Genomic DNA, 24,113 nt, shown 5'->3' with positions numbered 1-24,113 from the left:
CACCCAAAGCCAAGGAGAGTCAACCATATTTGGGCATGACATGATGGCTCACTCCTTCACCCACTGGTCTTTAGAATATAAACTAATTATTACTATAATTGAGCAGTAGGGACAAAGATCTACCTTTCTGGGAAAAAAAAAAAAACATAGAGAAGGAAACATTCTGGAGAGGGGAGGTACATAGGACTGGGATGGACAGAGTCCACCCTGGGGAAGAAGCCATAGGTAGACTGATATCTCATGACTGAAGAGGGTTGCAGTGAGTGTCTTCTACACCTTTATTTCTACCCTGTGCTTCTGCTGATCTGTGTCAGCACAGCAGCCTCTGTACCACCTCTGGAATATTACCAGAAAATTAACTTTCAATGAATAGCTTCACACTACTCTGGGGACACAACCCAGGCTCCTAAGAAAGAACTGGCACCCCTATTCACTCCCCTTAATTCCCTGGCCCTCTATCCTCAAGCCCCCTTTACACCTCTCACTGACCTGTCCACCCCTGGTAACATCAGTTCAGGAGCCATGAGGCCAGGAGAGGAACACCCCCCCCCCCAAGATCTTCCCCCAGGGCCCAGGTGGACATCATGGTGGTGTTAGGCAGGCACACGCTGTCTGCACGCATCACATGGCACCCTCTACCCGTGCCCATTGGCACGCCTGGGCCCCTTCGAAGGCTGCTTGCTCCTAGAGCGCTGGCGGCCGCCTGGCCCAGTGCCCCATTTCCTCCCGGGTGGAGCGGGTGGAGCGGTGGAGTGACAGAGCAGGCAGGGAGGTGGTGGGAACCGGCGGGATCAGGTGCGCAGGCGAGGGCCTGGCCGACTGAGAAGGCCCGCCAGGGGCCGGGATCTGCGGGGGCGGGGGGCGGTGCGCCGCCCAGGGTCGCGGCCCTGCTGGTCAGCCACTTTCTTGGCCTTGCGCACACAAAGCGCCCGCAGGCGTGCCGGGCACTCGCGAAGGGCTCACTCTTAGGGTTGGGCACTTTCCACTGCTGCTGATCAGGGTGCGGCCGGGCGACCCTAAGCCCTGCAGATGGGGGAGGAGGGGTAAAGGCTAGTGGTGGGGCGCAGAGAAGGGGTGGAACCTAAATGACTCAGGGACCCCATCCGCCCCACCCCAACCCCGCAAGGGCCTTGAGGAAGGAAAGTCCCTTGTAAGGGCGTGTCGCTGGAGCTAAGCGGTCCAGCGCTAGATACTCCTAAGCCTTTTGTCCCTTCAGGGTGCTTCCTGAAGCGCTAGTGCAGAAGTTGCGGGGCCTGGCAGCCTCCGGGACCCCTTCTGAGCCCTAAGAGCGGGGGATTAGGGTCATAACGGCTGCAGTGGGGGGCTTCACGGGGGCATTCCGACGGGCGGGGCGGGCGCGGCTCGTAAGCTCCACCCAGAGTCCCCGCCCTACCGAAACCCCGCCTCAGGCTCCGCCCCCTACCCGTTTTTAAAGGGCTCGCTCTCTCCGCAGCGCAACCTCTGTTCTCTGCCTCGCCTCTCACGCGCCTAAGTGCCTGCAACTTTAATTAAAGGGCCGTCCCCTCGCAGAGGCTGCAGCACCGCCCCCCAGCTCCTCGCGCCTCAAAATGAGTAGCTCCCACTCCCGATCCGGCCAGAGCGCATCGGGCGCGGCTCCGGGCGGCGGTGCCGATACGCGGGACGCTGAGATGCCGGCCACCGAGAAAGACCTAGCGGAGGACGCACCATGGAAGAAGATCCAACAGAACACGTTCACTCGTTGGTGCAATGAGCACCTCAAGTGCGTGAGCAAGCGCATCGCCAACCTGCAAACAGACCTAAGCGACGGACTGCGACTCATCGCGCTGCTCGAAGTACTCAGCCAGAAGAAGATGCACCGCAAGCACAACCAGCGACCCACCTTCCGCCAGATGCAGCTTGAAAACGTGTCGGTGGCACTCGAGTTCCTGGATCGCGAAAGCATCAAGCTAGTGTCCATTGGTGAGCACGCAAGCTGCCCCCCGGGCGCCGCGTGGGCGAGGGCGGGGGCTCAGAGCGTCCTCCCATCCCCCCTGGGCCAACCCCTCCTAGTTCCCCTCCCCGGCCGCAGCACAGTCCCTGGGGCCTCTGGGCCACCCCTCTACGCGCGGGCCTCAAGAACAAAGGCGTGCGGGCTGGCCCGCTGAGCGTGCGAACCGCTACGCGCCCCCGCTGGCCGGCGCCCAGGCTGAGCTCACATCCTCCACAGGCCGCGCCCCCACTGCTGCACCCGCGCTGGTACAGAGCCTGGTGCGGCAGTCACTGACCCGGCTCCTGGCCCTGGGTGCCATGCCCCATCCCCGAGGAGGGGGAGATCCAGGCTCACCCCCTACAACAGTTTAGAGAGGGCCCTCTGGCTTTCGGGTGCCTCTGTGGTTCTAAAGTAGGGGTTGGAGCTTTGTTGGTCCCATTGTCTAGGGCTCTCTTGGCTTCTATCCCTGAAAGACGGCCCCTCCCCATTGAAAGTGGTTTCAATCTCCCAGTTATAGCTCCCCCAGGGAACTTGGGGATCCCCGAAAAGCATGGCTAGCAAGACTGCACCCAAAGTGAGTTGGGTGTGGTTGAGAGACTTGGTTTGTAGTCTGCTTGATCACTAACTTTTGTGTTCGTCATTGGTTAAACTTGCTTCTGTGTCAGCCTTGGTTTTCTGCATCTAGAATACGAGTTGGTTGAAAGGTGTTCCAGTGTGCACTGGCTCACTGCCAGCCTGGTGTCTGTGTCACTGCACTGCAGAGACTGGCATTGGCACCCCAGACCTTTCTCATAGTAAGGGCTGCTCAGGGATAGGCAACAGAAGTGGTGACTTGGGGGCATGTGGAACAGGGAGAGTAGAATGTGGATGAACCTTCTTTTCTTCATAAATGAAAGAGGGCTTCCAGTTATCCTTATGGCCCAAGAATGGTAAATGCTGAGCCCAAGCAAGTGAGGTACCACAACTGGGTTCCCCTGACCACTCAGGGGCAGGTCCCAAGAGCTGAACTTCTTTCTTTGGAATGCCATTCGACGCTGGAGGCCCACCCCCCAGTTCCACCATCAGTCTAGCCAAGCTGAGTCATTTCTGAGTCCTGGGTGGGGGGGCAACCGGATGTGGGGAGGCAAGCCACACCCCAGCTCTTTGGGGGGGGTCTCCTCCCTCCTCCCTTCTCCCCTCCTTCTTGTGAGCTGGCTGGAGCAGGCCTAGTTCCCAGAGCTTTGCCATATAAGGCAAAAAAATGTTGGAAAGCAGCAGTGATTAGGGGAGGGAGGGGGCCGGCTGGCCCCGGGGCTGGGGAAAGGGGGTGGGATGGGGCGGGGCCATGTAACCCGGCAGTCTCCCAGCCCTGGGCCCTGGTCCTTCCCTCCCTCTTGGGAGGGGGATGGGACTGGCATTGGCCCACACGATATGGACCACGGGAGGGGCCAGCCCTACCTACCAGGGCTGGTGGGCCCGGCCTCGCCCTTCCTCTTGGAGGCCACTGAAGGCCTCCAGCCTCCTGAGGGCTCTTGTGCTGGACCCAAGACATGGGTGGGATCCTGGTGGGAAGCCCCCCGCCACCACACTGTGGGTCTTGCATCCTTGGTCTTCTCTGAACCCTCCTCTCACAGTTTGGGGGCAGTGAAAAGCCGCTCTGAGGGGCCAGGACCCACTCATCTGGGAATAGTGGGGGTGGGGTGCACTCTGCTTTGAGCAGCTCAGCTGGTGTTCCAGGTGCTTCCATCCAGACCAGGAGGCCACCTGCCATTGATGGTGTACATTCCCTTCTACTGCTCTCCCCCACTAGTTGACTCACTCGATAAGTATTCTGTGATTATAGGGGAGGTCAGCAGGGTTTCCAAAGATGAACTCTCAGAAAGCTGCTCCACCCAGAGCCACCCACCCTTGAGGAGGCTGAGACCCAGAGGTGGCTTTGGGTGGGGCCCAGAGGGGTTGCCATGGCGATGAGGGGGTGTAGGGTGCCTGCCCTAACCACTTCCCCTGTGGTGAACATGGTGCCTGCTTGAGGCATAGGAGCCCGTTAGGTGGCAAGTAGGGCGGGTGGTGGGTGGCAGCTGAGCGGGTTCTGCTGAGGCAGCAGGACACAGGGACCCCACCCAAGGCCTCTGCCACCCAAGCTCCCAAGCAGGGCCCTGGGCAGCAGAGGCAGGCTTACCCAGCCCCATCCTTTTCTTCCTTCTGCAGCTGGGTAAGGGGCCCCCCACAATGTTTCCTGCTGTGTCACTCCAGCAGATCTCTCTGGTCCTAGTGAGTCAGGACTATGTGGCTCAACCCCTGATTTCTGTGAGCCCTGGTACATCCCCCAAGGCAGTTACATCCTTCTGCCACCTCTTGACTTCTAGTGTGGCTGAGGGGACAAGGATGTGAAGCGGATGGGGCTCACAGCCTTCACCAAGGGTCCTTGCCCAATGCCTCTGCTTCCCCTGCCTCATGCCCACCACCCATCCTCCCTGGAGTAGCAGTCGTATTTCTCAACCACCCTTTGCCAACCTGGCCTTCCTCTTCCTCAGCCCCAGCCCAGTTTGATGTCAGGGGCCCTGGTTTCTAGACCAGCTAGGGCTGGGCTACTCCTCCCAGTTCCCAGAGATAGGGGCAGGTCTCCATCTTGGCAGCTACGAAGTGTTTGTCTCCATTATCCTCCAGTTACCTTGGGAGAGGCTTTCCCCAGACCTGTCTTCAGGCTGGATTAGTCTTCTGCTCTTCCTCTGGGCCCTGAGACTTCTGGAAATGCCCCTTATTTTTCTTGTGTTTATGGGTATCTTCTCTCTCCTAGAAGTCTTCTTTACCTCTGATAGCACAGACAGCCTCTGGGCAAAGTGTGTCTCATATACACACCCCACCCCCACCTGGGACAGGGCCTCCTCCCTGTGCCTCCCCATGCTGTGAGACCCTGGCCTTGCCACCAGGGAATGACCTGCCTCCCTGTCTGAGGGCACTCTTCCCCAAGGCCACGGGGAGGCTGCCCAGTGCTGCCACTTCTTTACCCCATAGACAGCAAGGCCATTGTGGATGGGAACCTGAAGCTGATCTTGGGCCTCATCTGGACCCTGATTCTGCACTATTCCATCTCCATGCCCATGTGGGATGAGGAGGAGGATGAGGAGGCCAAAAAGCAGACACCCAAGCAGAGGCTTCTGGGCTGGATCCAGAACAAGCTGCCACAGCTGCCCATCACCAACTTCAGTAGGGACTGGCAGAGTGGTCGGGCTCTGGGTGCCCTTGTTGATAGCTGCGCTCCAGGTGAGGGGGTGCAGGGTGTCTGAGGGAGACCTGGAAGGTATTCTGTAGGGCCCCCAGCTCAAAGTACAGCCTTCCTTGTATCACAGGGCTGTGTCCTGACTGGGACTCCTGGGATGCCAGCAAGCCTGTCAACAATGCACGAGAGGCCATGCAGCAGGCTGATGACTGGCTGGGCATCCCTCAGGTATGCTCCCTGCGTGGCCCTGTTGGAGGCTATGGGGGTCTGTTTGCAGTGAAGAGGGCCCCAATGGCTCCTGTCTTTTGCTTGTGACAGGTGATCACTCCTGAGGAGATCGTGGACCCCAATGTTGATGAGCACTCCGTCATGACTTATCTGTCCCAGTTCCCCAAGGCCAAGCTGAAGCCAGGGGCTCCCCTGCGGCCAAAACTGAACCCAAAGAAAGCCCGAGCCTATGGACCAGGTGAGGGAGCCTGGCCAGGGGAGCTCCTGGGGGCTGTTCTGGTGCATTGACACCCTCCCCATAGTGTATTACCAGAACCCGGAGGACGCAAGGAGTCAGGGTTAAGTGGCAGCTAGGTGAGGAAGGACGACTCGAACAAGTCAGATGGGAGTGCTTGCTTTGGCAGCAGAGAGAGTAATGTTGGGATGACATGGAGATCAGCACAAGGGTGACATGCACATTCATGACATGTCCCATTCTTTTTAAAAAATGTCTTAGCCGGGTGAGGTGGCACACACCTGTAATCCCAGCAGCTCGAGAGGCTGAGGCAGGAGGATCACAAGCTCAAAGCCAGCCTCAGCAATTTAGTGAGGCCCTCAGCAATTCAGCAAGATCTTGTCTCTAAATAAAAAAAAGGGCTGGGGGTGTGGCTCAGTGGTTAAGCACCCCTGGGTTCAATCCCCAGTACAAAAAAAAAAATCTGATAAGAATGAATCAGGGTTGGTTAGAACTAGTCAATGGACAAGAGAGTGCTAGGAAGTTCCTCAAGTCACAAGGCTGTGGGGGAAGAAGCCTCCCCAGGGAGGGAGGACCCAGTGGGCCCCTTCTCTATGATTAGGAGATGAACCAGGGTCCAGGAAAAGGGTTGGGCAATCACACTGGTGCAGCAACCTGAGCGTTCCAGAAAACAGGCATGGGCCTGTCCCTGCAGCAAGAGCACAGCTGGGTCCTGAGGCCAGGCTCATTGTTCTGGGTTTATGCTGAACAAACTTGCCCAGTTTGGAACGTGCCTGACTCGGGGGCTGGCAGGGAGGGGCACTGAACCTGCAGAGGAATATCCTTGAATGCTGTGTTCCTGATACTCCTGAGGGTTAGGGGCTCAGCTTGCCTGCTTCAGTGTTGGTGGGGGGCAGGGGGTAAAGAGATAAGGCTGTGGCTCTCATAACTGACCCATGACTGGCTCGCCCTCCTCTGACAGGCATTGAGCCCACAGGCAATATGGTGAAGAAGCGGGCAGAGTTCACTGTCGAGACCCGAAGCGCTGGCCAGGGAGAGGTGCTTGTGTATGTGGAAGATCCTGCCGGACACCAGGAAGAGGTAGGGTCATGCTGGGAGGGGAGGGGAGGGCCCTGCTGTGCCCCTTCTGCAGGGGCTGCTCTCAACAAACGCTCATGGGCTCCTTCCTACTACAGGCAAAGGTGACTGCCAATAATGACAAGAACCGTACCTTCTCTGTCTGGTATGTCCCCAAAGTGACGGGGACTCATAAGGTGAGCCTTCAGCTGATGGGAAGAGTGGTGGCCATGAACAGTGACTACAGGTCCCTGTCCGTGTCCCTGCCCTCATTGTCCACTCCTCCTGGGAATAGGTGACCGTGCTCTTTGCTGGCCAGCATATTGCCAAGAGCCCCTTTGAGGTGTATGTGGACAAGTCACAAGGTGACGCCAGCAAAGTGACTGCCCAGGGTCCTGGCCTGGAGCCCAGTGGCAACATTGCCAACAAGACCACCTACTTTGAGATCTTTACGGCAGGTGAGGGAAGGCTACCGAAGCCTAGCCAGCCTGGGGGAGAGCTGTGCTGGAGCCTAGGAGCTGAACTTGTGCCTTATGACAGGAGCCGGCACGGGGGAGGTGGAGGTTGTGATCCAGGACCCTTCAGGACAGAAAGGCACAGTGGAGCCTCAGCTGGAGGCCCGAGGAGATAGCACGTATCGCTGCAGCTACCAGCCCACCATGGAAGGCGTCCACACCGTGCACATCACCTTCGGTGGCATACCCATCCCTCGCAGCCCCTACACTGTCACTGTTGGCCAAGGTAGGCTCAGCCCTGGCCCCCCTCCACCCCCACTGTGGTGCTGCTGTGTGGGCCTCCTGTGGGAGGGGGAGCCCGTTGGGCCTGTCCCTCCAGCCCCTGCCTGGGCACCCCTGGTCTCTGAGCTTCCACTGTCTGGGTACGAGCTGTCTTTGCTCCCTTGCTGGGGCCCTCCTTCTTCCTCCTCTTCTTCTTGCCCTTCTCCGTCTCTCCTCTCCATGCTTTTACCTTCGGAAGAGCTCGCTCCAGCTGTCTAGAAACCTGCTGCTCTCTGCTCTGCCCACAGGGTCAACGGTACTTGGATCCATCTTCCTCTTGGAGGGGAGGGTTGGTTGGATGTCTGGGCTGGGGTCAGCAGCTGGGAGGAGGCCTGTTATGTCTTGGCTTGGTGCAGAGGTCCTGGGGTCACAACCCATTCCAGTTCTTCCTTGCATGTGCCTCGTTAGCCCATTGGGCCAAGCTCTTAGGGACCCTGCAATCCCAACAGGCTGTTCCTGTGGGAAGCTGGGGTGGGGGCATACCTGGCTCTAGCTCCTAGCAGCTCAGCCAGTTCCTCTGCCCACAGCCTGTAATCCAGCTGCCTGCCGGGCTGTTGGCCGGGGCATCCAGCCTAAGGGTGTGCGAGTGAAGGAGACCGCTGACTTCAAGGTATACACGAAGGGTGCTGGCAGCGGGGAGCTGAAGGTCACTGTGAAGGGCCCCAGTAAGTTGGTTGGGGCTGGGATGGGTGGCAGTAGCCCTCAGGGTCATTGCTAAGCAGGCCTGAGGCCCTCCTTATCTTGGCAGAGGGCGAGGAACGTGTGAAGCAGAAGGACCTAGGGGATGGCGTTTACGGCTTTGAGTATTACCCCATGGTCCCTGGCACGTACACTGTCACCATTACGTGGGGTGGCCAGAACATTGGGCGCAGGTGAGGCTCCCAGGCACTCCCCACCCCAACACTTTCCAAGTCTTCTGTCTCACTGTCTGACAATGGGGGACCAACCTGTTCTTCTTGCCTAGCCCGCATTGTGGGGCAGTGCCTCTCAGTACTCCCCTACGTGGCTCTCCCATTTGCAGTCCCTTCGAGGTGAAGGTGGGCACTGAGTGTGGCAATCAGAAGGTGCGGGCCTGGGGTCCCGGGCTGGAGGGCGGCGTCGTTGGCAAGTCAGCAGACTTCGTGGTAGAGGCCATTGGGGATGATGTGGGCACCCTGGGTAAGTCGGAGGCTTCAGTGTGGGAACGTGTCAGGAGAGGGTGGCAAGGGCAGCCCGCCCTAAGTCTTCAGGGCACCAATGGGACTGATGGTTGTTTTCAGGCTTCTCAGTGGAAGGTCCGTCACAGGCCAAGATTGAATGTGATGACAAAGGTGACGGCTCCTGTGATGTGCGCTACTGGCCCCAGGAGGCTGGCGAGTATGCTGTTCATGTGCTGTGTAACAGCGAGGATATCCGCCTCAGTCCTTTCATGGCTGACATCCGGGATGCACCCCAGGACTTTCACCCAGACAGGGTAAAGGGCATGCAGCACTGCTTTGAGTCTCTTCTGCCTTTGTCTAGGAAGCCAGGTAGGGGTGGGTACATCCCTGTCTTGTCAACCAGGTCGAGGTCCTGAGCCCAGGCCCTAAGCTGCTACTCCCAGCACCGTGCTCCTGGCACTCTGTCCCTAGCTGCCCTGCCTGCCGTGTGGTCTTGGTGGCCTTGACTTGGTCCCCTGAAATCCGGTGGTCTTTTACCAGGTGAAGGCACGTGGGCCTGGCTTGGAGAAGACTGGTGTAGCTGTCAACAAACCAGCAGAGTTCACAGTAGATGCTAAACATGGCGGGAAGGCCCCTCTCCGGGTCCAAGTCCAGGTGTGATGCCCATCATGTTGGGTGCAGGGCAGGCAGGCACCTAGGCCGGGCACTGACCAGCAGGCTGCCTGCTTTTACCAATCTTGCAGGATAATGAGGGCTGTCCTGTAGAGGCATCAGTCAAGGACAACGGCAATGGAACTTACAGCTGCTCCTATGTGCCCAGGAAGCCCGTGAAGCATACAGCCATGGTGTCCTGGGGAGGTGTTAGCATCCCCAACAGTCCCTTCCGGGTGAGTCCATTCAAAATGGACTGCTCAGTACTTACACTACATTCACTGACTTGTGTAACCATTACCACAGTCGAAGTTTAGGACAGTCTTCATCATACCCAAAGCAGCTCACCCTTCTGCCTCTCCCCTCCCCCAGCCCCTGGCAACCACTAACCTGCTCTCCATCTGTATGGATTTGCTGTTCCTGGGCCTTTCACATAGAGGGAATCAGATAGCACATGATCTTTCATGTCTGGCTCCTGCACTGCATGTCCCATTAAGGTTCATCCGCATGCAGCGTGTGTCAGTGCCTCATTCCTTTTTATGGGCGAATATCATCACATGGATGGACCACGTTGTTTTTGTCCACTCACGTGGTGGACCTTTGGGATGTTTTTACTTTGGGGCTGTTGTATGTTGAACTGCTAGGAGCATTCAGGTAAAAAGTGTTCTGTGGACCTAGGTTTTGGTCTCTCTTGGGGACTTATGCAGGAGTAGAGTTGCGGTGTCATATGGTCTCTGTTTAGTTTGTTGAGGAACTGTCAGACTTTCCCCAAGGCAGCCAAACCGTTTTGCCTGTCGTCCACCAGTAGCTGAAGGAGCCTTTGCCTCCCCAGGCTGGTCATGCCCTGCACTTGCCCCTGTGCCCTACAGGTGAACGTGGGAGCTGGCAGCCACCCAAACAAGGTCAAGGTGTATGGCCCAGGAGTGGCCAAGACAGGGCTCAAGGCTCATGAGCCCACCTATTTCACTGTGGACTGCACAGAGGCTGGCCAGGGTAAGACCTGGCCCTGGGCGGGAAGATGGGTGGGTGGGATATCCCCACAAAATCCCAGCTTCTGCTGATTCCCACTACCACAGGTGATGTCAGCATCGGCATCAAGTGCGCACCTGGAGTGGTGGGCCCTGCCGAGGCCGACATCGACTTTGACATCATCCGCAATGACAATGATACTTTCACCGTCAAGTACACACCCCGTGGGGCTGGAAGTTACACCATCATGGTCCTTTTTGCTGACCAGGTTGGTCCACTGTTTCTGGCCCCTAGACTGCTCGGTGTCGAGGTGCTGGTCTTCTCAACGCTTCTCCCACCACCTATAGGCCACACCCACCAGCCCCATCCGGGTCAAGGTGGAGCCCTCCCATGATGCCAGCAAAGTGAAGGCGGAGGGCCCTGGCCTCAGTCGCACTGGTAAAGACTCTGGGAAGTTGGGAGACATTGAGGGTGGGGTGCTCAGAGTGAGGTGCCTCTATATTCTATGGTTGCTGTGTCTCCTCAGGCATTGAGCTTGGCAAACCCACCCATTTCACGGTCAATGCCAAAGCCGCTGGCAAAGGCAAGCTGGACGTCCAGTTCTCAGGTCTGGCTAAGGGGGATGTGGTGCGAGACCTGGACATCATTGATCATCACGACAACACCTACACAGTCAAGTACACTCCTGTGCAGCAGGTAGCCATCTCGAACCCCTGCAGCCATACCCTCCACTACAGTCATCTAGTGTGTGGGCTTCCTTGTATGGGGTGGCTGCTCCAAGGGGCTTCCCATCAAGTGTCATTTGTCACCTGGGAAGGGAGCGGGGGAGCAAAGCCAGTGTCTCTGAAGCCCTCTTCCCAAGCAGGGCACCTGCAGGCCGGGGAGACCAGGGTTCTGACTGATGATTGTTACCCTTCTGTACCCCTCTCAGGGCCCAGTAGGTGTCAATGTCACTTATGGAGGGGATCCCATCCCCAAGAGTCCCTTCTCAGTCGGAGTGTCTCCAAGCCTGGACCTCAGCAAGATCAAGGTGTCTGGCCTAGGAGAAAGTAAGTAGTTAGGCATTTTCCATGGTCACTGAGGACCCCGCAGGGCCTACCTGAGCTAGGTGCCATGGTTCTTTTACCCTCCTTTCATTATCCCAACAGAAGTGGATGTTGGCAAAGACCAGGAGTTCACAGTCAAGTCAAAGGGTGCAGGTGGTCAAGGCAAAGTGGCCTCCAAGATCGTAGGCCCCTCAGGTGCAGTGGTGCCCTGCAAGGTGGAGCCAGGCCTCGGGGCCGACAATAGTGTGGTGCGCTTCGTGCCCCGTGAGGAGGGGCCCTATGAGGTAGAGGTGACCTATGATGGTGTGCCTGTGCCTGGCAGCCCGTTTCCTGTCGAAGCCATGGCCCCCACCAAGCCTAGCAAGGTAATTGGGCTTGGGAGGCTCTAAGGGTGGAGCCCACTGTGCTTTCTTTGGGTCCCCAGGGGGCACTCCTCTTCTCCAGACTTGCCCTTGTGACAGAGAATGCTGGTATAGCTGTAGGCCTGTGTGTCCATTTGGTAGGGGAGGAAAGCCAGGGCAAAAGGAAGTTTGCTGGTGGTGGCACAGTCTCAGGCCCCAACCCTCTCTTCCCTCAGGTGAAGGCTTTTGGACCAGGGCTGCAGGGGGGCAGTGCAGGCTCCCCTGCCCGCTTCACCATCGACACCAAGGGTGCCGGGACAGGTGGCCTGGGCCTGACAGTGGAAGGCCCCTGTGAAGCGCAGCTGGAGTGCCTGGACAATGGGGATGGCACATGTTCTGTGTCCTATGTGCCCACGGAGCCTGGGGACTACAACATCAACATCCTTTTTGCTGACACCCACATCCCTGGCTCCCCATTCAAGGCCCATGTAGTTCCCTGCTTTGACGCATCCAAGGTCAAGTGCTCGGGCCCTGGGCTGGAGCGGGCCACTGCTGGTGAGGTGGGCCAATTCCAAGTGGACTGCTCAAGTGCAGGCAGTGCAGAGTTGACCATTGAGATCTGCTCAGAGGCGGGGCTGCCAGCTGAAGTGTACATCCAGGACCACGGTGATGGCACACACACCATCACCTACATTCCTCTCTGCCCTGGGGCCTACACTGTCACCATCAAGTATGGTGGCCAGCCTGTGCCCAACTTCCCCAGCAAGCTTCAGGTGGAGCCTGCTGTGGACACCTCAGGCGTCCAGTGCTATGGGCCCGGGATTGAGGCCCAAGGTGAGGAGGCCCGCTCTGGGGTACATGGGGGAGTTTGGGGGAGCTGGGGTTCCTACAGCTCCAGCCTCATTGTGTCCCTCTCCAGGAGTCTTCCGAGAGGCTACCACTGAGTTCAGTGTGGATGCCCGAGCTCTGACACAGACTGGAGGGCCACACGTCAAGGCCCGAGTAGCCAACCCCTCTGGCAACCTGACTGAGACCTACGTGCAGGACTGCGGTGATGGCACATACAAAGTAGAATACACACCGTACGAGGAGGGTACGTGCTGGGGCTCCTGGGGTAGCCAGGGGCAGGTGGGGCAGCCTGGGCTCCTCCTGACCTGGCCTGCCCCCCAGGACTCCACTCTGTTGACGTGACCTATGATGGCAGTCCTGTGCCCAGCAGCCCCTTCCAGGTGCCTGTGACTGAGGGCTGTGACCCTTCCAGGGTGCGTGTCCATGGGCCAGGCATCCAAAGTGGTACCACCAACAAACCCAACAAGTTCACAGTGGAGACCAGGTGAATATTCTACCGGGGAGGCACGGGTAGCCAATGGGCCTAAGAATCCCAGGTTATGACAGGCTGTTTGCTTGGACCAGGGGAGCTGGCACGGGTGGCCTGGGCCTGGCTGTAGAGGGCCCCTCAGAGGCCAAGATGTCCTGCATGGATAACAAGGATGGCAGTTGTTCCGTAGAGTACATTCCCTATGAGGCCGGCACCTACAGCCTCAATGTCACCTATGGTGGCCACCAAGTGCCAGGTGAGGAGGTGACAGTGGGGCAGGGCTAAGAAGGCCTGATGATGCCCATTCTGACTTACGAAGCTGCCATCCCTCTGCTCCAACCCCAGGTAGTCCCTTCAAGGTTCCTGTGCATGATGTGACAGATGCATCCAAGGTCAAGTGCTCTGGGCCTGGTCTGAGCCCAGGCATGGTCCGTGCCAACCTCCCTCAGTCCTTCCAGGTGGACACAAGCAAGGCCGGCGTTGCACCACTGCAGGTCAAAGTCCAGGGGCCTAAAGGTGAGTGCTTCTACACCTGGGAGCAGGCGTCAGGTCAAGGAGGCAGTGTCCTCCTTTAGGGCTGAGGAAGAAGCTTGGAGGCCCAGTGTGCAGTTGGTAGAAGAGCCTCAGGTGACAGCAGAGCTAGATAGCAACCTGGAGGAGGAACAGACCAGACTTGTCCACTGAATAGATGTGGCAGGAGGGAGGGCAGGCTTAGTACCATTTGCAGGGACGGGCAGGGAAGGACATGGCAACGTCTAGTCCTGGCCATCCAGTGGGACAGGGAAGAGGGTCAAGGCTCAGGGAGCCATCTGAGGCTTTGTCTCTGGGACTGGGGCCAGGCCTGGTGGAGCCAGTGGACGTGGTGGACAACGCTGATGGTACACAAACTGTCAACTATGTGCCCAGCCGAGAAGGGCCCTACAGTATCTCAGTGCTATATGGAGAAGAAGAGGTGCCCCGGAGGTAAGAACAAGGCCCGTTGCCTATGCTGGGGCAGCCTGGTGTCTAAGAGCTGTCTGACCACGCACAACACCCTGGTTCCACAGCCCCTTCAAGGTTAAAGTACTGCCTACTCACGATGCCAGCAAGGTGAAGGCCAGCGGCCCCGGACTCAATACTACTGGTGTGCCCGCCAGCCTGCCTGTGGAGTTCACCATTGATGCAAAGGATGCTGGGGAAGGTCTACTGGCTGTCCAGATCACGGTGAGTTCACCAGCTTCCCAAGCTGCATTGCGGCTCCAGCCACAGGCAGGAGAAACAAGGGGGCCCGGCCTGGTGGCTGGACTGCAGGGCTGTAGGCGGGGCAGGCAGGCCAGGACAGGTCTCTAGTCTCCCTAGGGAACTGCACCAGGAGAACAGGGAAGGGCGAGCCCCCTGCTTCTGGTTTACTGAGGTTGTGACTAGCTCAGGATCCTGGTGACAGGAATGAGCTTGTCTGAACACACTCTCACTGCTGACTTTGAGCACAGTACCAGAGCCTTTAGTGCTTCAGCCCCCATCCTGGAATATTCTCATGGGCATGTCTAAGAATATGACCCTGAAATCATCCACGCAGGGTCCTCCTAGTGCTAGGGCAGGCTCTGTGGCCAAACTTGGGCACCAAGCTTCCTGGCCCTGCCTATTGTCAGGGAATGCTGGATGTGTTGGTGGTTCCATTCTGGACTCTGCCCATTGGAGAAGGGACGATGTCAGATGCAGGCAGACCTTTGGGACTTGGGTGGTGGAGGAGCCGAGAGTCTGTCCCTGTAGCGGCATGCTTGGTGCTCCTTGAGGAGGCCCTGAGGCAGGGCTGTGCTTGGCTAGGCTTCAGCCAACCTCCTCCCCTGTGCTCTGCTGCACAGGACCCCGAAGGCAAGCCCAAGAAGACACACATCCAAGACAACCACGATGGCACGTACACAGTGGCCTATGTTCCAGATGTGACAGGACGCTACACAATCCTCATCAAGTATGGTGGTGATGAGATCCCTTTCTCCCCATACCGTGTCCGGGCCGTGCCCACTGGGGATGCCAGCAAGTGCACGGTCACAGGTAAGCCAACCTACCAGTGGCCACTGCGGCGCTCGCCACGGGGCTTGGGTGTGCCTGTGTGCAAGGGCTCGCTGCTTGGGCGGCGTGTGGGAGTGGGGGCCGCCCCCTTGAGTGACTCACCTGACCTTTCTCCTTGCTCTCTGCCCTCTCACCTCAGTGTCAATCGGAGGTCACGGGCTAGGTAAGCTGCTTGCTGGGGCCAATGCCCCTCCTGCCCAGAGGGGCAGCTTCCTTTCCTCTTCATTGCTAATTTCTAGGACAGTTCCAGCTGCAGCTCTCGGCAGGGACAGAGTGGGGAGGCTGCACAAGATAAGGCCATGGGCTGGAGGGTTAGGGCCCAGGGAGGTTTGTGGAGCTGAGCATGAACACTCCAGCTCTTCCCCTCTCTGAGCCTCCGATTCTCCATCTGAGAACTCGGGTTGCAGCTGAGAGCTTTGGGGTGAGGTGTATCCTGAGAGGCACCCCACTGGGGACTTTGGGGTCTGGGGATCTTGGCACCCTGGGGAAGCACCCGGTGATGGGCAGCGGGTGCTTCCTTCTCACAGGGGCTCCTGCATGGGCTGAGGGGACAGAGGTCTCCCCCACTCACTGGGAGTCTCTAGCCCTGATCAGATCCACAGACCTCCATCCCCACCTCCCAGGGGCCTCTGTGTCCCGGGCTGGGGGAGGTGCATGAGCGGGTGGGGCTGGCTGGTAGTGCAGTAGCGCCAGTGTCGACTGCTTGGGCGGCCAGCATGGCAGGGCCCAGCCCAGCCTCAGAGCCCCAAAGTGCACTCTGGCCCATCTTCCTCCTTCCCTCCCTCTCTATCCCTCGAGCAGTGACGTTATTCAAACAGTCCCCAACTAGACAGGGTTTGCCTGCCCTAGCCAGGGACAACCCAGGGGTATTGATGTGAGGTCACAGCTACTCAAAAGGGCTTCTGAAGGCTGCAGGCCTGCCACTTGGGCAGGTGGCCAAGGAGAGTTAGAGGGTGGATAGGGTTTTGTGGCAGGGGCTAGATGACTTTGTAGCACAGGCCACAGGATCTGAAGTGAAGGCGTGTGGGGGGTGGAAGGGCAGTAGAGGCTGGGGATTGGGAGAAGCCTGATCCCAAGGCCTTGGCCCGGGGTAAAGGGCAAAACTCAAAGTGGGCTCAGTTGCCTTGGCCACGGTGTTGGCAACGAGGCAGGGGGCCCTGTTAAAGGGTTTACGTTGCTTTCCGACAAGCCAGAGGGTTGACTTGGGCCAGGCTGGCGGCCGTGGGGTTTCAGGTGGGAGCCCATTTAGGAGGTGTCTTTTGAGGATGGCATGACTGAGTGAGACCTGCTGATGGCCTGGGGCTGGTGGGGGAATGGGAAGTCAGGGGTAGTGATCAGGGTAGGACCCAAGCCAATATGTAGGGAAGGTGCAAGTGAGGCCTCACAGGGCAGCATGGGTGGCCGCTGGCCAGGTGTAGAACCAGGAGAGCTGTGGAAGGCTAGCACAGAGCCTAGTGCAGCGGGAGCCCTTGGCTGAAAAGGGGGACCTTGTGGCAGGCTAACCAGGGGGCCCATTGAACTAAAGCAGGTTTGGTGCTCCCAGCTGCTTTCCTGGCAGGAGGCCGGGCTGCAGGGGTGCTCTTGCTGCCAGGCCACACAGCCCACAGCCTCTTGAGCCTCCACAAGCTGAGCTCCAGATCATAACGTCACTGTCCCTCCCCTTTCCTCGGGCACTATGGGGCCCTAGAGGCTGCTCAGCCGCTCTGCTCTTGCAACCCAGCAATGATATCTGTGGCTTGGACCTCCTGTCCCCTGTCCCCTGGGTGCTGCCACTGCTCTGCCAAGCCTGCTGTTTTACGCTGCTCAGATGCTAACCCTGCTGCCTCCCTGCTCCCTGCTCCCGCCTGCGCCGGGCTGCGCTGTGCTGGGCTGCCTCTTACCACGAGCCTCTGGTTGAGCGAGCGTTCTCAGTTGTCAGGAAACTCCATCTTCACCTTCAGGCCTGGGGGGTAGGGAGGCAAGTGTCACATCCCCCACACTGCAGCAGGACTCTGCCTCACCGCGTCCACACACTGCACTGGGGCCCAGGGCAAGGCCACAGGGGCACGGGCAGCCATGGGCTCAGTCAGAGTGCTGGTGTTAGGCAGCGTGGGCCACGGTACTGGCTGAGGCTGTTAGCAGGAGCGGGTGGCATTAAGTGCTTGTGCCAGGATGGGCTCTTCTTTTCCTTCTGGCACTTGGGTGCCACTCATTGGGCCTCTCCCACGTGGGACTTGAGCTTGAGGTGGTTAGGAGACTCCTTCCTGCCTTCTGAGAAACCACTCGCCATCCCAGCTTGGGAGACAGGGTGGGATAGGAGGCCTGGCTGTGCTTGGTGGTGGCAGTAAGAAGCCTGGACAGGCAGCAGGCTGATGGCAGCAGTTTGAGCACCAGGCTCACTCGCTGGCCCCCCTTTGGGGACCTACCCTGCCCTACCAGGTGCTGGCATCGGCCCCACCATCCAGATTGGGGAGGAGACAGTGATCACAGTGGATACGAAGGCAGCAGGCAAAGGCAAGGTGACCTGCACCGTGTGCACCCCTGATGGCTCGGAGGTGGACGTGGATGTGGTAGAGAACGAGGATGGCACTTTCGACATCTTCTACACAGCCCCACAGCCGGGCAAATATGTCATCTGTGTGCGCTTTGGCGGCGAGCACGTCCCCAACAGCCCCTTCCAAGTGACAGTGAGAAGAGGCCAAGGATGGGTGGGCGAGGGGATCTGGGCACATCCTGACCTGTCCCTCCAGGGGCTCCCTTTGTGATGAGTCTCCAGTTCTTGCTTTGCCCTGCAGGCTCTGGCTGGGGACCAGCCCACGACACAGCCCCCATTACGGCCTCAGCAACTGGCTCCACAGTACACCTATGCCCAAGGTGGCCAGCAGACCTGGGTAAGGCCTGACCTACCTCTTCTTGGCACTGGCTATCTGGGTGTTCCTATGAGGCCTTGTTGTACCACAGGTGGGAAAGGACTCTAGATCTACCCACGGCCCCTCACCCAAGCCCTGTCTCCACTGCAGACCCCGGAGAGGCCCCTGGTGGGTGTCAATGGGCTAGATGTGACCAGCCTGAGGCCCTTTGACCTTGTCATCCCCTTCACCATTAAGAAGGGCGAGATCACTGGTGAGCAGGGGCTGGGAAGGAGCTCGGAAGCCAAGGAGGCCAGGGTGTGCCAATGGGCTGCTCTGACCCCAGACCCGCTGCCCTGCAGGGGAGGTTCGGATGCCCTCAGGCAAGGTGGCACAGCCCTCCATCACTGACAATAAGGATGGCACTGTGACTGTGCGCTATGCACCCAGTGAAGCTGGCCTACATGAGATGGACATCCGCTATGACAACATGCACATCCCAGGTGTGTCTACCCTACCCTTGCCCACCTCACCCCATGCCACTGCTGCCACCATCTCACGGAGATGGGAGTGGCAGGGGACACAAGGCTGATATTCCATGGTGCCTCTAATTCTGGCCTCAGGAAGCCCCCTGCAGTTCTATGTGGATTATGTCAACTGTGGCCACGTCACTGCCTATGGTCCTGGCCTCACCCATGGAGTAGTCAACAAGCCTGCCACCTTCACTGTCAACACCAAGGATGCAGGAGAGGGTGAGCAGCAGCTCTAGGCTTGACCTGCTCTGTGCCTGAGGTGTCCTCACTTGGTTGGGGGACGTGAGATTATTCCTGGCCTCTGCTTGGCTGCTAGGTCTCCAGGCCCACCAGTGTGTCCACGGGGACAGTTCTCATCCTCAATCTTTAACTCTCCAGGGGGCTTGTCACTGGCAATCGAGGGTCCATCCAAAGCAGAAATAAGCTGCACTGACAACCAGGATGGGACGTGTAGTGTTTCCTACCTACCTGTACTGCCTGGTGACTACAGCATCCTAGTCAAGTACAATGAGCAGCACATCCCAGGCAGCCCCTTCACTGCCAGGGTCACAGGTAGGTGACACTGGGAGCAGTGACAAAAGCAGACAGTGGGGTTGGCACCATATCCTGTGGCTGGACACACAGTGATGAATGTCCTGCCCTCCTACCAGGCGATGACTCCATGCGGATGTCCCACCTAAAGGTGGGCTCTGCAGCCGACATCCCCATCAACATCTCAGAGACAGACCTCAGCCTGTTGACAGCCACTGTAGTACCACCCTCCGGCAGAGAAGAGCCCTGTCTGCTGAAGCGGTTGCGTAATGGCCACGTGGGTAAGAAGCTGAGAAGGGGCCCAGTGTTTCTAGAAAGGAGGGAAGCTATGGGTCCATACCTTCCCTGGTTGATCACCCTGCTCTGTGTCCAGGGATTTCATTTGTGCCCAAGGAGACGGGGGAGCACCTGGTACATGTGAAGAAGAATGGCCAGCATGTGGCAAGCAGCCCTATCCCAGTGGTGATCAGCCAGTCAGAGATTGGGGATGCCAGCCGTGTGCGGGTCTCAGGCCAGGGCCTCCATGAAGGCCATACTTTTGAGCCTGCAGAGTTTATCATAGACACGCGGGATGCAGGTAGGCAGTGATGGCCTGCCAGTTAGGGTGGTGTAGTTGTGCTTGGCACCCTGGCTCATGGTTGTTCGTCTACCAGGATATGGTGGGCTCAGCCTGTCGATTGAGGGCCCCAGCAAAGTGGACATCAACACAGAGGACCTGGAGGATGGCACATGCAGGGTCACCTACTGCCCCACAGAGCCTGGCAACTACATCATAAACATCAAGTTTGCTGACCAGCATGTGCCTGGTGAGTGCAACAGCCACATGCCTCCCCCACCATTTGGTGGCCCTTCTTACCACACCCCAGAGCCTACCTTCAGCATGTAACCTGTATGAGACACAGGTTGTACTTTCTTCCTGCAGGCAGTCCCTTTTCTGTGAAGGTGACAGGTGAAGGTCGGGTAAAAGAAAGCATCACACGCAGGCGACGGGCCCCTTCAGTGGCCAATGTTGGCAGTCATTGTGACCTTAGTCTGAAGATTCCTGGTAGGGATTCAGGGAGCCCAAGAGGGTCCTGGGGCAACCCTAAGCACAAGGGTTGTGTCCCAGGGTTCCTGCTCACCAACCCATACCCAACTTTCAGAAATTAGCATCCAGGACATGACAGCTCAGGTGACCAGCCCATCTGGCAAGACCCACGAGGCAGAGATTGTGGAAGGAGAAAACCATACCTACTGTATTCGATTTGTGCCTGCTGAGATGGGCATGCATACCGTCAGCGTCAAATACAAGGGCCAACATGTGCCTGGGAGCCCCTTCCAGTTCACTGTGGGGCCCCTGGGTGAAGGGGGAGCCCACAAGGTCCGTGCTGGGGGCCCTGGCCTTGAGAGGGCTGAAGCTGGAGTGCCAGGTAGGTATGCTTGTCCACAAAGTGCTTGCTTTCCTGGGTGGGAAGGTAGGGTGGGGTTAGAGAAAGTAATCAGCAGCCATGTTGATTTTGGCCATGCTTGGAAGGGGCTGAGGCCAGGGAACCAGCCCCCTATGAGGACACACTGCTCTTCCATAGCTGAATTCAGCATTTGGACCAGAGAAGCTGGCGCCGGGGGCCTGGCCATTGCTGTTGAGGGCCCAAGCAAGGCTGAGATCTCCTTTGAGGACCGCAAGGATGGTTCCTGTGGTGTGGCCTATGTGGTTCAGGAGCCAGGTACTGCGGACAGTACTAGTACAAGTGTTGGCCCTGGGGGCTACCCAGATAGCCCTGCCTGGCTCCCGCCCTCCACCTTGAAGTCCCAGGCTCACCCAAGCTCTCTGTGGGAGGCAGAAGGTCTGCCGGCTGATAAGTCGGGGCATCTCAGTGGGCCTTAGTGTCATGTGGTACCTCAGCCTTATGCTTTCTCCTTAGGTGACTATGAGGTCTCCGTCAAGTTCAACGAGGAGCACATCCCTGACAGTCCCTTCGTGGTGCCTGTGGCTTCTCCATCTGGCGATGCCCGCCGCCTTACTGTTTCTAGTCTTCAGGTGAGGCACTGAGAGAAACTGCCCACCTGGGGCTCCTTGGCCCGGCCAGACCAGAGCAACTGCAGAGAGCAGGCCTTGGCCCTGTGTCGAGTGACCTACCCAGAACAGCTCTGGGTGCCAGGCCTCTGCTCTGGCCGGGTGCAGCCCACGCTTGGGGTTGGCAGGCAGTACCCTGCCCACCGCGTGGAGTTTTTCTCGTGTCTCAGGTCTAAAGGCTTTGAACAGAAGCCTGTGCCCCTTGAGCACCAGGGCTGCGGTTTAAAGAGGGACAGCCTGTCAGGGCTGGGTGCTTCCCACAGGGTGGGGCTGCCCTCTCTTCCTGCCACCTGTGTGTGTGATTGCAGAGTATGAGTCTTGGGGCGGGGGCGGGGGACTGTGAAGCGTGCTTGTGGCTTGTTGACTTAACAAATCAGTGGCTCTCCCTCTTTAAACCAAGTTGGACGCCACGTGGGTAAGTGCAACACTGAGGGCCTCCTGCTTCTGGGGCTGTTTTCCTCCCCTGCCCTGGTCACAACTACTCCATCTAACCACATGTGCTGTGCTTCCAGGAGTCAGGGCTAAAGGTCAACCAACCAGCCTCTTTTGCAGTCAGCCTGAATGGGGCCAAGGGGGCGATTGATGCCAAGGTGCACAGCCCCTCGGGAGCCCTGGAGGAATGCTATGTCACAGAGATTGACCAAGGTGAGGCCCTGTCCCTGCCCAGCCATCTGCCCTGGCCCCACCAGGGTCAGCAGGCCTCCCTAAGATCTGACCAGCTGGCTGGAAGCAGGCTGAGAGTTAAAAGGAAGGTACAGCTTCTGAAAACTGCCAAAACTGGGCTTCAATACCCGAGCCCTCTCAGCCAAGAAACCTTTCTATGATAACCCAAATCCTTTGGGATCTGGGTTACTAGCCACAGCCACTAGGAAAGCCTTCTGTAGGCAGTACCAGTCTCCAGATGGAAAGATGCAAAAGCTGCAGGACTGGACTGCATGGCCTTAAACTAGACTTAGTTCCATTAGTTTCACAGCCTAGTCCTGTTCCTTTCCAGCTGCATAACCTGAAGTGAGTTCCGTCCGGCTCTGAGCCCCATTTAATGTGCAAGTGATGTGACATTCCTAAGGAGGCAGCAAGGCAGGCATTTTGCTTGTAAAGGGTCCGGATGAGCCTTGACAATGGCCTACTTGGAATCTCTAAAGCTTCAGCCTCCAGGTGGTCTGTGTTGCTGGGTGTGGGTACAGGTGCCCAAAACAGCCCTGTAAGCAGCAGAGCGGGCCCCACAGAGCTTCTAGGCTCTCAGTGGTGATCAAAGAAAATGGATAGAGCCAGGACTGAGGCTTTTCCTCTCAGATGACATTTGGCACTCATAGAAAGGGACCCCAGGCCCATAGCATGCTCTTCTGCTCCTCAGATAAGTATGCTGTGCGCTTCATCCCACGGGAGAATGGCATCTACCTGATAGATGTCAAGTTCAATGGAACCCACATCCCTGGAAGCCCCTTCAAGATCCGAGTTGGGGAACCTGGGCACGGAGGGGACCCAGGCTTAGTGTCCGCCTATGGAGCAGGCCTGGAAGGTGGTGTCACAGGTAGGTCTGTGTGCAACTTTCACTGCAGATGCAGCTGCAGCTGCTAGGGCCCTGCTTCTGAGACTGGTGATAAAAGGAAGCATGTGGAGGTGACAAGCCTGTGCTGGGTGGGCGGCTGAGGACAGGAAAGTGTGCTAGGTGGGTTCTGCCTGACCTCCCATTCTCCCAGGGAACCCAGCCGAGTTCATCGTGAACACGAGCAATGCGGGAGCTGGCGCCCTTTCAGTGACCATCGATGGCCCCTCCAAGGTGAAGATGGATTGTCAGGAGTGCCCTGAGGGCTACCGCGTCACCTATACCCCCATGGCACCTGGTAGCTACCTCATCTCCATCAAGTATGGTGGTCCCTACCACATTGGGGGCAGCCCCTTCAAGGCCAAGGTCACAGGTGAGCCTAGGGTCAGGCTGTTGGCACCTGCCCAGTGACTGGCACTCCAGCCACCTCTTAGCCTCACCTATCTTGCCCTGCAGGCCCCCGTCTCGTCAGCAACCACAGCCTCCATGAGACGTCATCAGTGTTTGTGGACTCCCTGACCAAGGCTACTGGTGCCCCACAGCACGGAACACCAGGTCCAGGTCCTGCCGACGCCAGCAAGGTTGTGGCCAAGGGTCTGGGGCTGAGCAAGGCCTACTCAGGCCAGAAGAGCAGCTTCACAGTGGACTGCAGCAAAGCAGGTAGGCAGCTCTGCCCCTGTCTTCCAGAAAGACAAGGCCAGAAATAATGGGATGAAGCCAGGTGTAATAATCCCAGTAGTTTGGGAGGCTGAGGCAGCAGAATCACAAGTTCAAAGCCAGTCTCAGCAACTTAGTGAGACCCCCTGTCTCAAAATAACAATCCCTGGTGCCAATAAAAAAAAAAATAATAATGGAATAGGAACCACTTTCAGGGTTGTGGCTGTTGTTTGTAAAGCCACTTCCCATGTGCGTCTCTCTGCTTCCCTGGGTAGGGGAGGGTGCTGGCAGCTCTCTTGGTAGGGCTACTGCCCCAAAACGGGTGGACAAAAGATGGGATGGGGGTTAAGGGGGTCAGTCACAGCTGAATGAAGGAGGCTGGGACCTGTGACTGAAGGAGGCTGGGATCTGTGACTGCACCTCTTTCTACCTCAGGCAACAACATGCTGCTGGTGGGAGTCCATGGCCCAAGAACACCCTGCGAGGAGATCCTGGTGAAGCACGTGGGAAGCCGGCTCTACAGTGTCTCCTACCTGCTCAAGGACAAAGGGGAGTACACGCTGGTGGTCAAGTGGGGCGATGAGCATATCCCAGGCAGCCCCTACCGTGTCATGGTACCCTGAGCCTGGTACCCATGCCAGCCAGCAGCTCCCATGACAAGAAGTGTTCCCATGCCTTCCCCACTCCCCAAGCAGCCCCACCCTCCTCCCTTGAGCCTTGAGCCCTGGGCCCTGGCCTACCTGGGCCACCCCATCACTGCAGTCGCCCCTGCCCTATGCTGTGCTCACCTACCTCCCCAGCCAGCCTTCAGCCTCTTGGCTTTCACTTGGGCAGAGGGAGCCACTTGGTGGCACTGCCTGTCTTCTTTGGTTTGGGGAGGGGTATGAGGTGGGGGTCCCATGCACAACCACCTGCTAGTTCTCTTTCCCAGCCAAGAGGAATAAAGTTTTGCTTCCATTCTGAGTGACTCTAGCTTTCATGGGGGTTGATGTCAAACCACACTGACA

General features: G+C 58.0%; 1 protein-coding gene across 2 annotated transcripts; it reads left to right on the top strand.

Annotated features, from left to right (window-relative positions):
* Nucleotides 1-1,514: 1,514 nt before the first annotated feature.
* Nucleotides 1,515-24,069, top strand: FLNA (filamin A). 2 transcript variants are annotated; one of them, XM_079124756.1, is made up of 47 exons: nucleotides 1,515-1,941; nucleotides 4,946-5,194; nucleotides 5,281-5,378; nucleotides 5,469-5,616; nucleotides 6,575-6,693; nucleotides 6,789-6,866; nucleotides 6,965-7,127; nucleotides 7,210-7,410; nucleotides 7,973-8,110; nucleotides 8,194-8,317; nucleotides 8,467-8,603; nucleotides 8,705-8,898; nucleotides 9,125-9,238; nucleotides 9,328-9,471; nucleotides 10,105-10,228; nucleotides 10,312-10,472; nucleotides 10,552-10,642; nucleotides 10,731-10,900; nucleotides 11,136-11,253; nucleotides 11,353-11,615; nucleotides 11,828-12,425; nucleotides 12,511-12,684; nucleotides 12,762-12,924; nucleotides 13,005-13,165; nucleotides 13,255-13,425; nucleotides 13,749-13,872; nucleotides 13,956-14,112; nucleotides 14,751-14,940; nucleotides 15,098-15,121; nucleotides 17,377-17,624; nucleotides 17,733-17,828; nucleotides 17,958-18,060; nucleotides 18,149-18,289; nucleotides 18,410-18,538; nucleotides 18,698-18,871; nucleotides 18,970-19,131; nucleotides 19,224-19,427; nucleotides 19,504-19,656; nucleotides 19,773-19,895; nucleotides 19,993-20,259; nucleotides 20,416-20,553; nucleotides 20,752-20,867; nucleotides 21,416-21,548; nucleotides 22,258-22,434; nucleotides 22,604-22,822; nucleotides 22,906-23,109; nucleotides 23,542-24,069. In XM_079124756.1, the coding sequence occupies exons 1-47, from the start codon at nucleotides 1,569-1,571 to the stop codon at nucleotides 23,727-23,729; spliced, it is 7,944 nt and encodes a 2,647-aa protein (XP_078980882.1). In that variant the 5' UTR covers nucleotides 1,515-1,568; the 3' UTR covers nucleotides 23,730-24,069. The 2 variants fall into 2 exon arrangements, with proteins under 2 accessions (XP_078980882.1, XP_078980883.1); XM_079124757.1 differs by lacking the exon at nucleotides 15,098-15,121.
* The last annotated feature ends 44 nt before the right edge of the window (nucleotides 24,070-24,113 follow it).

Source organism: Sciurus vulgaris (genome assembly GCF_902686455.1).
Source record: "Sciurus vulgaris genome assembly, chromosome: X".
Lineage (NCBI taxonomy): Eukaryota > Metazoa > Chordata > Mammalia > Rodentia > Sciuridae > Sciurus > Sciurus vulgaris.
Note: the sequence above shows the minus strand (reverse complement) of the source record. Positions and strands in the feature narration are given on the sequence as shown.